The 12685-nt window shown below is 36.8% G+C and overlaps 1 protein-coding gene across 1 annotated transcript in view; it reads left to right on the forward strand.

Moving 5' to 3' along the window:
• Nucleotides 1–6403, forward strand: part of SH2D1A (SH2 domain containing 1A) — a 29405-nt gene extending 23002 nt beyond the window's left edge. The window contains exons 3-4 of the mRNA XM_066356349.1: nt 1494–1635; nt 4218–6403. Of these exons, the coding sequence (XP_066212446.1) occupies nt 1494–1635; nt 4218–4258 (183 nt within the window). The 3' untranslated portion in view covers nt 4259–6403. The remainder of the gene's footprint in view (nt 1–1493; nt 1636–4217) is intronic.
• The last annotated feature ends 6282 nt before the right edge of the window (nt 6404–12685 follow it).

Raw genomic sequence — 12685 nt, forward strand, 5'->3', positions numbered from 1 at the left:
AGGTTTTTAAAAATTTTTTTAAATTAATTTATTGATTTTTAGAGAGTGAAGGAGAGAAAGAGATATAGAGAGAAAAAGATAGAGAGGGAGAAAGAAACATCAATTTGTTGTTCCACTTACTTATGCATTCACTGGTTGATTTCCATGTGTGCCTTGACCAGGGGTTAAACCCGCAACCTTGGCATACAGGGACAATGCTCTAACCAACTGGGCTACCCAGCCAGGGCCCGGGAAGGTGTTTTGCCATAGTGGTGGAGCTGACTGCAGAGTGCTCTATACTTTCTGATGCTTCTAGCTATGGGAGCCTATGAGTGGACACTAAAGCTCAAAAAAACTTCTTCAGTACTTTCAATGAAAAATAACCCCAATATAGGAAATGATCGAGAGTTACTATGGATAGTGCTATCTTCAGCTTCCAGTCTAGTTGGCAAAAGTTTGCATGCCAGCCCTCATGTTTTCTTATTAAATGCTAACAGTTTCCACCTCAAAAAACTTTCAGATGGAATAGCTGAAAAACAATTTTCTAAAAAAAACCCCCCAAAACAAAAACCAAAACAAAAACAAAAACCAGTCATTGTCCAATTGTATATAGCAATACTATTTTATTTCAGATAAAATGACAGTTTTGAGCTGATGCCTAAAGCTTGGCTCATAAACCTTTGCAGGAAATTGTTACTGATTTGAAGCTGTGTCTTTTCAAGAGAATTGATGTTATGAAAGGAATACATTTTAATAGTCACTTGCAAATAATGATCTCTATAAAAAAACAAATAAGTAAATAAGGATGATCTTATACAGTCTTTCATTTTTGTGTCACAGACAAAACTGTCATAGCGAAGTGTTGATAGAGAGTAATTTTAGGGAGGATATGGAAGTTTCCCAAGAAGGAAAAATTTAATGTGAAGGATGAGGCAGGACATATTGTGAGGTGAGTGTATAAGGACTAACTAGGCATGCATTGTGTGTATCATAACAGTCAATTTTAATTTCCTGTGTAGAATTTTATATTTTGGGATGATGACAGGGAGGATACGTTGTCATTGGTGGTGGTGAGTTTTTTTGTTGTCGTTTTTTTGTTGCTGTTCTTCAGATATTTTATTAATGACCTGTAGGATCTGTGTTTTCTTTGTGTTTAACAGCATCTCTAAGTTGGTGAATTCATTGTGGGTAATGGCCTGTATCCCCTTAGAGGTTCGGGATGTATGATGGGTAGCCAGCAGGAAGGGCAAGGCAATGAGCAAGAGCTTGTACAAACTAATACCACCCCTGGGAGAACTGAGATGACAGCTCATTAGCTCCTCTTGCGGGGAAATTCAGCCAACCAAAGTAAGCTCTTCTGGGATGTGTTCTTTTTTTCCTCCTGCCTTATGTTTTCAAATATTTGAACAAGTTACACAAATGTTCTCTCTCTAAGCATCCCTCCTACATCTTGTAGGGCTTTTTGTATTGTTATGAGATAGGTAAATAATTTGCTTGGCCTTTTATTTTTCCAGACAGCACCTGGGGTACATAAAAGATTTTTCCGGAAAATAAAAAATCTTATTTCAGCATTTCAGAAGCCAGATCAAGGTATTGTAATACCTCTGCAGTATCCAGTTGAGAAGTGCCCAGCTAGAAGTACACAGGGTACTACAGGTATGGTTTACTGTTACTTTTTCAAAATTTTACTTTATTTACATATGACTTACAATATTATATTAGTTTTAGGTGTACAATGCAGTGATTCAACATTTATTACCTTATGAAGTGATCACCACAATAAATCTAGTACCCATCTGAAACCTACAATTATTGTGATATTTTTGACTGTATTCCCTGTGCTGTACTTGACATCCCTGTGACTTATTTTATAACTGGAAGTTTGTACTTCTTAGTCCCCTTCTCTTTTTCTTCCCAGACCCCCAAGCCTACTGTTTTTTTTTTTGTTTTGTTTCGTTTTGTTTAGATGAGAGAAGGGGAGATAGTGAGGCAGACTCCTGCATGTGCCCTTACCAGAATCTACCCAGCAACCCTGTCTGGGGCTGATGCTGAGTACCAAGCTATTTTTAGTGCTTGAGGCTGATGTATGCCAATGGAGTTATCCTCAGCACTAAGGCCACTCTTGAGCCAATCGAGACACTAGCTGCAGGAAAGAAGGAGGGGGAGAAGCAGATGATTGCTTCTCTTGTGTGCCTTGACCAGAAATTGAACCTGGGACATCCATGTGCCAGGCTGATGCTTTACCCACTGAGCAACCAGCAAGGACCCCAACCCTACTGTTTTTTTAAAAAATTTATTTCTTGATTTTAGCAAGAGAGGAATGGAGAGAGAAAGAGAGAGAGAGATTGAGGAATATAGATCTGTTTCTGTATATACCCTGACCAGGGATCAAACCAGCCACTTCTGAACTTTGGGAGGATGCTCTAACCAACTGATCCATCTGGCCAGGGCCTTACTGTTAAGTTTTGACAGGGTTTGGAAGCTCAAGGTTATGAGTCAACCTATTCATAAACATATACTTATAGGAAGTTTTATAAGAAAAAGGCAATGGGAAAGTAGATGAAGCCAGCAAATCAAGCCAGAGATTTCTATTTGCTATAAACGTTTAATAAAACTAGTATAAAATAATACTGACTGTAAACTGTAATTGAAAATTAAAAAAAAGAAATAGTAAAAAAAAGACAAAACAAACAACCCAGCAAAAATATTATAAAAATTCTATGAGCCCACAACATTTTACTTCTCTCATTTCATCTTGTTCTCCCCATTCTCTACTGTCACTATGTTAGTATCATTTCATGTCACTAATTCAGACACAAATAATGTGCAAGATGGGACAATTTAGAGAACACCTGGATGTTCTTTACCTTTGCTTAGTAAACTATATTCTCCTTCAGGAGGGAAGAGCTAATGCTAGCCTGGTGCACATGATCCTGATTTCTGAATTTGTGGTGTGTGAATTAATGAAATTTTATTGTAGCAAAGGAAATGAAATTAGTAGACTTTATTATTCCACAGGCACAGATTGTTACATCTCTGAGCAAAGCTATTTTACCACACGTGTCAAGCTAATAACCAAATACTAGCCAACGTCTGCTACCCTCATATATGTAATTGTTTACTCATCTATTGAAAGGGGTTAATCGTTTGTTTGGAGTAATGCCTGATTGAAACAATAAATATTTATGATAAAAGAAAATGAGTTGTGACATCCTTTTTTTTGACAGGGACCCAGGCTCAAGCATAAACGGACAATTAGACTCAAGTGGCAAATTTAATGAATGAATAGTTAGCTTTTATAATAGAAATGAAAATAGAACTCCAATGTACAAATTGGCTAATTGTTCTTTTCTGCTCAATATACCTGACCGGGATCCATCCGGCATGCCCACCAGGAGGCGATGCTCTGTCCATTTGGAGCATTGCTCTGTTGCGGCCTGAGCCAGGAGCCATTCTAATGCCTGAGGTAGATAGAGGCCATGGAGCCGTCCTCAGCGCCCAGGCTAACTTTGCTTCAAGGAGCCTTGGCTGTGGGAGGGGAAGAGAGAGACAGAGAGGAAGGAGAGGGGGAGGGGTGGAGAAGCAGATGGGCACCTCTCCTGTGTGCCCTGGCCAGGAACTGAACCCAAGACTTCCACATGCAGGGCCGACACTCTACTGCTGAACAAACTGGCCAAGGCCTACCATTCATTTTCTAATTTTTACTTTTTAAGTGAGAGACAGGGAGGTAGAGACAGATTCCCACATAAGCCCCAACAAGGATCCACTTGGCATGCCTGCTAGGGGGTGATGATTTGCCCATCTGAATCCATTGCTCTGTTGCTCAGCATCCGAGCTATTTTAGCACCTGAGGCAAGGCCATGGAGCCATCTGCAGCACCTGGGGCCAACTTGCTCAAGCCCAGCCATGGCTGTGGGAGGGGAACAGAGAGAGAGAGAGAAGGGGGAGGGGTGGAAAAGCAGATGGTCACTTCTTCTGTGTGCCCTGACCAGGAATCAAACCTGAGACTTCCACATGCTGGGCCAACCCTCTACTGCTGAGCCACCTGGCCAGGGCCATCAGCATTCCATTCTTTGTAACTCAGTTTAAAATACTAGTTCCTTGAGCTATATTATTGAGTTGTATCTCTGTGAGCTTTATGCAAATGGAAATTTTATGATTTTTAGTTTGAGTTAACCAGTAATTTTAATAGCTTGGAAATTCATCTTTTCTTGATTTCTATTATTATTTTTCTTTAGGGAGAAGAGAAGATCCCGATGTCTTCCTGAAAGCACCGTGAAGAAAAATAAAATACTTTGTACTTTATTTTCAATAATTTAAATATATGCTAAGTCTTATGTTTTGTAGATAATCTAGTGAGCTACAAATGCAATTCTGAAACCATCATAGTCCTGTAATGGAAGCATCTAATATGATGTTAAAACTGAAATGGACTTTGCAGATAATGAGCAGCCTGGAAATGAGAATTGGTAAAAAAATAATTCCACAGGTGATCTTCAGTTATTATATTTACGAATGCGAAATGATTTAAAAACATTATGATACTTTATAGAAGATTAATGTTAATTCTTGCCATACATAAATAAAAAAACCCTCAGTTTTTCCCAAAAGCATCATCTCTAGTGAAATATTATTTGATAGCTACTGATTTTTAAATGTCTTACTTGATGACACAGCAGACAGATGGTTTGTTCCCCTCATCCTTGTTTTATGCGGCTCTGCACCAGGCATTCTGCTCTCCGCTAGCTATGGTGTTGTAGGCTCTCTGGGGATTTGTGAAGCTGTCCACTGTGGGCTAAAGCCAGTACTAGATAAAGAGTGAAGAATTTCTGCTTAACTCTGGAAGCCACCTTCTTGCCTAGTGTTCTGATACTGGAGAGCAAAACTCACAGGTCAATCTAGAGCTTAAAAATCCCCTAATTTAAAATATGCTCTAAACGTTTATTACAGTTGATGCTCTAAGATTTGAAATTCTATTGCAAATATAAAGCAGATTTGATTTCTTTTCATTTAATTCTGTCTGCCCCAAATGGGGCTACTCCATGGAAAACCTAATTTTGAAAGGGAAGCTTTGGCAGCTGTGACTCCAAGCTGTCTTCCCATCAGGTAGGCCTTCAACCATTGGAAAGCTCCTGGTTGCATTAATTTTGAAAAATTCCAAGTGATTGCAACCCAAGTGAGAGCCAGGTTTTTATACAATGATGGGGATTTGAATTTTCTTCTCACCTTTTATGCTTCCATCTTGTGATTTTGGTTATATGTCAAGTTGCTTCAGGGCTCAGAGTTCATTCACTCAACAAGCACTATAGACACTGGGTTAGGGAAGTAGCCTTTCACCTGGTTCCTGTGCTCAGGCAGCTCACAGCCTAGTTGGACAAGAAATAGTGACAATAAAAGACTAAAGAAAGTAACAAAAATATAACAAGAAAATAACAAAGAAAGGTGAGAAGTACATGGTGAGTGAGCTTCCTGATGTGTATAGGTACATCTGTCTTTAGAGGCAGAATGAGTCAACCCAAATGCTCTAGTTCAGGGGTTGGGAACCTATGGCTCGCGAGCCAGATGTGGCTCTTCTGATAGCTGCATCTGACTCACAGACAAATCTTTAATAAAAAAAATAATAGTGTTAAAAATATAAAACATTCTTATGTATTACAATCCATTCATTTCCTATTGCTCATGTTCATGGTTGCAGGTGGCTGGAGCCAATCACAGTTGTCCTCCGGGACAACACCAAATTTTTATTGGATAGTGTGTAATGTACACGGTTGTTGTATGGCTCTCACAGAATTACATTTTTTTAAAGATTTTATTTATTCATTATAGAGAGGAGAGAGAGAGAGAGAGAGAGAGAGAGAGAGAGAGAGAGAAGGGGGAAGGAGCAGGAAGCATCAACTCCCATATGTGCCTTGACCAGGAAAGCCCAGGGTTTTGAACTAAATCTCACGGAATTACATTTTAAAATATGTGGCGTTCCTGGCTCTCTCAGCCAAAATGGTTCCTGACCTCTGCTCTAGTTCTTGGTTCAGAGGAAAAAGCTAAATTTTATTGTACACTAATAAATTGAAATTCTGGGTTTTATGTGGGTGGTGTTGAGCTTAGTTAATAATTAGTGAACTGCCAAGAGACAGAGCTGCTCCCCGTGTGCTACTGCCAAGATCTGATTTCTGAACATTTACCAGGGATGCCATGGAAGTGCAGTAGGGGACTGTGGGCCATTGACCATTTCTAGAAGTAAAAGCATCACTTTCAACTTGTAAAGGAACTCAGAAAGCTGACTTTCAGAATAAAATGCATATCTTTAGATACTCTTTAATTATTTCTAGCTTGGGTTTACATTTTAATAGGTGTAACTATTTTTTACTCTAATTTGTTCATTCTGGAATGATCCTAAATATATGAATTATGTTTACCTGTTCCTTTATCAAAGTCTTTTTTGAATCATTTCGATAAAGCTTTTTGGAATAATTAATGGTTTCTTGTATTTTAATAAAGTATTTGAAAACTTTATTTACCTAATTTGTCTTAAAATATTTCAAAATAGGTACTATTCATTTATTAAATGAAGCATTGATAAAGGCCACCTTACTTGTCTTATTGGACAGATTCCCTGAAAAAGGAAAGTTCCTTAGTGCTTTCCTGATTTTGCTGCTGTCAAACTTCCCACTTGATATACCTTCTTTCTCAGGCCTTTTACTCATCAAGTTCTTTTCATTTTTTCTCTCCCAGCATGAGTATCCCTGCTATTTCCCGGCACATAATAGCTTGCACCTTTACAGAAAGGTCATATCCTTGTCATATCTAAAATATTGCCATGCTAACATATACCTTTAAGAAGCTGAGTCAAAATAGAAAAATGCTCATATATTTCCAAGTGTATACTTCTCTTCAGAAAAAGAAAAAGTGTGTCAGCAAGCCCACAAGGAACATGACAGTTTATCAAATACTTGTTCATTTCCTCTGAAATTTGTTCTTAAGAGATAAGGTCAATAGGGAGACCAATTTAGGTAATTCTCTGTTTGGCTGTTAGGGGCAGGGAACATCAGTGGTAGCAGCACACAGTTAGAGTAAGTCTATGGAGAACACCTCTGATTAAGAATTCCGGTATAAATGAAGGGCAGATTTAAGATATTTGTGGTAGAACAGATAGAGAATTTAAAGTGTGAGAGAAAGCTTTAAAATCTGTTAAAAATGTTTAGACATTAGCTTATGTTTTACTAGATTCACTTTATTGAGTTCAGACTCCAAAGTCTATTTATAAAACCGAGATATGCCCTTAAGCATTTCAATGTTACAAGATACCTAATCTTCCTGTTAGTGGACTATAAATTCAACTTTGTTGCCTGTGTTTGTCCTTGCAGTAAATAGGATACCATTATTTTTCAGTTTGCAGCTAGGGTGAAGTTAAACTACTCATTTTAGACAGTTTCATAATTTGGGATCATTGGTCAAACTTGCAGTAAAAGGCTGAATTTTCTTTTTTTAATTTTTTTTTAATTTGAGAGAGAGAGAGAGCAAGAGAGAGAGAGAGAGAGAGAGAGAGAGAGAGAGAGAGAGAGGGAGAGGGAGAGAGAGATAAACACCCATTTGTTTTTCCAGTTATATGCATTCATTGGTTGTTTATTGTATGTGCCCTGACTGGGGATGGAACTCACAACTTTGGTGTATCGGGACGATGCTCTAACCAACTGAGCTAATCAGCCAGGGTCAAGGCTGAATTTTCATCATTAGGTTATTTGACTTTTAAAATAAATATCTTTATGTAGAAAGATTTAACAAACCTGACTGACTGGGTAGAGTCCATCAATGTAACAGATAAGACTTGAATTTTCTTTTCAGTTTTGTCACTAATTATTATCCACGTGACCTTACTAAGTTAGTCTGTGACTATTATTGCATATGCCAGGTAGAAACAATTAAGTCTTGCTTACCTTACAGGATTGTTGAGGTGCTAGAATTATTTAAGTTTAAAGTAGTACTATTACTAAATGTTCAAATAACAGTGGTATTCAAAGATCTCTCAAAGTGAGGGTGAAAGGGGAAGTAATGTGGTAAAATGTTTTAGCTCTCTAATAATTCCCTAAGTGTAGGAGTGTTTGTCTCTTTCTTTTTGTACTCTGAGGGAGAGATGCATACTTTGGAAAAAAAAAATCTCCGGATGATACTAATATCTACCCCTACCACATATGCACATTACATCTTGCTGATGGATTGTGTTGAGACAATAGGGATTGTCTTTTGTTTCATGAATCTTTCCATTGTATCTGTGTATATATCAGTGAATGAAAGGCAGCAGGGCATTTTAGAGTGTTGTAAATTCCAGGATTCCAAGCTAGTTTCAAAAATAGACTGTTTGGACTATAGTGCCCAATTATTACCAAATTCTATTTTGGAAGATCTGTTGGCCAGTGTTCCCAGTATCACTCATAAATGTCTTCTTGTGAAAAAGTAAGGGCCAAATGGCTATTGTAATTGCCCAAGACTTAGGGCTTCAGAAGAGCTGTTGGTTTTGAGACCTTCCTGATGGGCTCTCCTTGCCATTCATTTTTTTCTTTTGCTAGTGCATTCGGGTGCCCTGCTCTCATAACTCTCCCCCAACCCCATCTTACAATTCTTTATTTTCTTTCTATTGCTCAGAAAGGCATCAACAGGAGAGAAAACCTTTTCAAAAGTCATAGCTTAGAGGTATTTAAACTTTCAACAGCTACTATTCTTTTTTTTATTAAATGGTCATTTGTGTCAGAGATTCTATTTCTATGAAAAATAAAAATGAAACGATGTCTGCTTAGGATTAGTGCCTTTTTGATTACAGCATCTACATTTTTCGAGATAACTCTGGTTTATTGTTCCCTGTTAGGGAGCCACTTTTCATATCTGAGGTGACCACTTTTCATATCTCAGACTGACTGGAAAAGGCCATTTGGTATGTGAATAAAATGGGACACGGTGTTAATTTGCAATTTTATTTTTTAAAAACGAAATATTCAAAGTACTTTTTTCTTTCAAATATCGACACATAATGTTAAACTTGAAATATTTACAGCATGTTGTTGTGAGCTCTTGTAGAAAAATGCATGCTTCTGGCCTGAAAACCAGAGCAAAATGCAAAAGACCATTTAACTGCAGCCAGAGAACACGAACCTGTACAGTATCCAGTCACTTTTCAGCACAGGAGTGAGAGCAGGAATACAAAATTGGAACCTATTGTTTCCTAACAACATGGCACAAGCCATTATAACACAATTTTCAGTAATGATTAGAACCTCTAACTGTTGTTATATAGAAACTGAAAATCTTGGCATACACTGTAAACATCTTTACTTTTCATGAGAAAGTAAGCAGCTAAAAAGAATATTTTTCTGACATAAAGGCTACACTTCTCTTTTTCACCGTTTTTCTTACTGATGCTTTTGCCAGAAGAAGAGAAAAGATTTAGACATTGTCATGATTCATACGAGTAAAATATTTTTCAAGGACACAATCTGATATACTAACATTTATTTAAGAGGTTAAAGTCCACCACTAAATCTAAGGAAAGATTTGTAACTGCCAAACACATTTCCTTTGACAAATAATGTAAGATGACAACTGCCAAGACAAAATCCACAGCAAGTTTAACTCTACCTATTTTCACTTACTGTTTAGGAAGTAATTTCTTCTTGCACACAGTAGTATATTTGGTCCTTAATAGCTTTCACATGAAGGACACACTGACATAACAGTCACTATTTTGAACTCTTTTTTGTTGTTTTTTTTTGTTTTGCTTTTTTGTTGTTTTTTTTTTGGTTTTGTTTTTTGTATTTTTTTTCTTTTTTTTCTTTTTTTCAGAGTAAAGAACCTCACAGAAGGCTGTGAAAGAGCAGTCTGAATCAGAAGTACTGGTCAGCTCACCTACGTGTGTGTGAGTTTCTCCAAGAAGACAGGAATGTTGTGTCCAATCTGTAGCCTTCTGTTTTCCATTGGAGTTTTCCAAACTCCAATCTTTCCAAAATTTCTTTTAATATTTCATTACTGTACTTTTGTTTTTATTACCACTGAATTCCACTACAGTTGCCCTTACAGGAACATACCTTTATAAATGCAAAAAACTTTGCCTTCACTCTCTTGGGTGGTATTACAGTGGGGCCTGGTCTGGTTAAAAATATATTTTTAAAAAGGAAAGAAAAGCAAGAAAAAATTAAGTAGAAATAACATGGTAGTGTGCTTGAAACTGTGCCAACAGTGATGAAAAAAAATCTTATGAAAACTACAATTTTATACCTCTCTATGTTGTCAGCAAGTGAATTCCAAATTATATATTGTCAAGTTTTCATACATTTGGCTATGCTGTATATATTATATTATATATGTATATATATAGTCAATATAGTTGATATATTATAGATCTAAATAAATTGACATCAAAGACACGCTTATTTTATACATTATTTGGCTGGGTTAAAAATAAAACATATGCTTATTTATATGGTGAGTTGTTTGTTAAATATTGGGCTTTATTTCTCTTTCTTTCAGGAGTCATGCTTCTAATCACTCATTATTAGAATGACAACTAAAAATAAATGTATTGAAATGTCTGTTAAACAGTAAACTTCTCAGCATTTGGATCTCTAGACTATAGTGCAAGAGTGAAACCAAACCAAAACAAACAAAAAAGCACAATAAAATGGGTCCAACTAGGAAAAGGAAACAACCACAGAGCATTCCCTGCCCAGAGCAGAGCCTAACCATTGTGCTCTCACCCTAACTCACTCGAAGCAGGTATGGCTGCGCAGAGTCAGCTGCCTGTCTGTTGGGAATGGGAAATTTTCGTATTTCTCTTTAAGATGCTTTTACTTTCACCAGGAAATGCAAACTAATTGTTCTGTCATTGAACTTCAGAACTACAAGTCAACGAAGGCATTCTTTGTATGCAGCCAAATAGAAAACAATGTACTCAATATTTCCACATTCTTACCAAGAAATGTCAAGATGTTTCTCTTACTACTTATTAATTCCAACTTTTTGGGTTTTTTCTCTTTCCTCCTTCAAACTTTGAAAGTGGTAAAGAGAACAGTAATAGTTCAAGGCAGTATTAAAACCACAGCTGTAAGTGATAAAAAGTGCATTTCCTGAATATAATACAAATATAACTTTAAGAAACTAAAGGCACAAACTAAATAAATATGTATTACAAACTAGAAATGCACACTTCAAGGTAATTACTACTAAGCAACAGCTTCAAATAGTTGTTTCTAATGAATATTTAAAGCAGTTTGAAAATGATACACCATCAGTGAATTGCAAAAAGGTATAATCACTTAAAATATAAGCAAAATAGACTCTAATATCGACATTTCAGATTAGTGATAAAATACATCATCACATTTATGAATGCTCTCTCTATATACAGTTCACAAATTCTTTTTCTATTAATTTAAAGGAACTTAAGGTCCATTTTTAGGCTGGTGTGGAGGTATTCCAATTTTCAACAAGTTTGTTAGTAATTTTAGAATCCTATCCTGAATAAATACTGTACAATTAACACAGGCCTGATTCAGGGAAATAAAAACAAGTAGTATGATTGTAGTCTGGATTAGTAATCTCTTGAGCTAGTGTGCTTCCAATTAAAAAGAGAGATGAGTTCACCATGAATCCTTTCTCTCACTGTCTTTCAATACATGTGTAAGAACGTGGTAATGCCAACCTGAAGGTTTTGAAAATGAAATGTTTGGATACAACATCCTTACTTTCTGTGTAAGGGTCCCTGTCTTTCCCTTACTCTATTTTGTGTGGTAGGAGCCAGACTCTTTCAAAAGCTGAGCCTGAACCTGGAGTCTGACTTTACATCTTTTCAAAGACACTGTCATTTCAAACCAAGGCAATGACCCTCGTACTGCATTTAGGTAGCAGCTGGAATGAATCCAAACTGTAACATCCCCATCATAAATTCTCCCTCAGACATAGCAAATGTCCAGAGTCAGGGATGAAAATGCTGAACCTGGCTCAGGGGAATTTTTCACAGGCCATATCATCCCATCACGTATTTTCATTCGTGGTAACTTTCAATTACACATCATTTTAAAAACTGTCTCTTTGTCACTGGGCACAAATCTCCCAGCTCACCAAGGGTTTTTTTTTTTACTACAGGATTCATAGAGATTGAGAAACTGCGGTTCATATTAACACTAATCCTTACCTTTTTCCAAATTTTAAATGACCGCAGCTCAAAATCACCCTTCCTGGAAAATAGTTATTTTCCTAGGCAGAAGAGATGGTTAAATCAAACAAAATGGGCCAAGACAGAGAACTAAAATAACTAAGCATATCAATTATTAGGGCAAAAAATAGTCTGACTCTCTGTAACTAGTTAAAACACTTTAGGTTGGAAAGGGCACACTGAATTAAATTTTCTGATATGGCTGGGAGATGTTCATTACAGAATTGTACATTTAAAAGATAAGTCTAAGTGGGCTGAAACATCAACTCCTGTGATGTTTAGTTTGGTTTCCCCTTTGGTACTTTCCTTTCAACCTTAGTACTCAGTCTAGTTTTTGAAGGTTTTGGCTCTTGTGAATTTCTGCAGTAGTAGTTAATGTCATTTGTCGGCATCTCAGGCACGTATGCCTGCTAAAGACTTTTTTGGTACCAGAATCATATGTTGTAGTAAATTACCTTTTGGGTGTTCAAAGCCATTGCATTAGTGTATAAATACTGAATCACTAATGTG

Source organism: Saccopteryx leptura, chromosome X (assembly GCF_036850995.1).
Source record: "Saccopteryx leptura isolate mSacLep1 chromosome X, mSacLep1_pri_phased_curated, whole genome shotgun sequence".
NCBI classification, from domain to species: domain Eukaryota; kingdom Metazoa; phylum Chordata; class Mammalia; order Chiroptera; family Emballonuridae; genus Saccopteryx; species Saccopteryx leptura.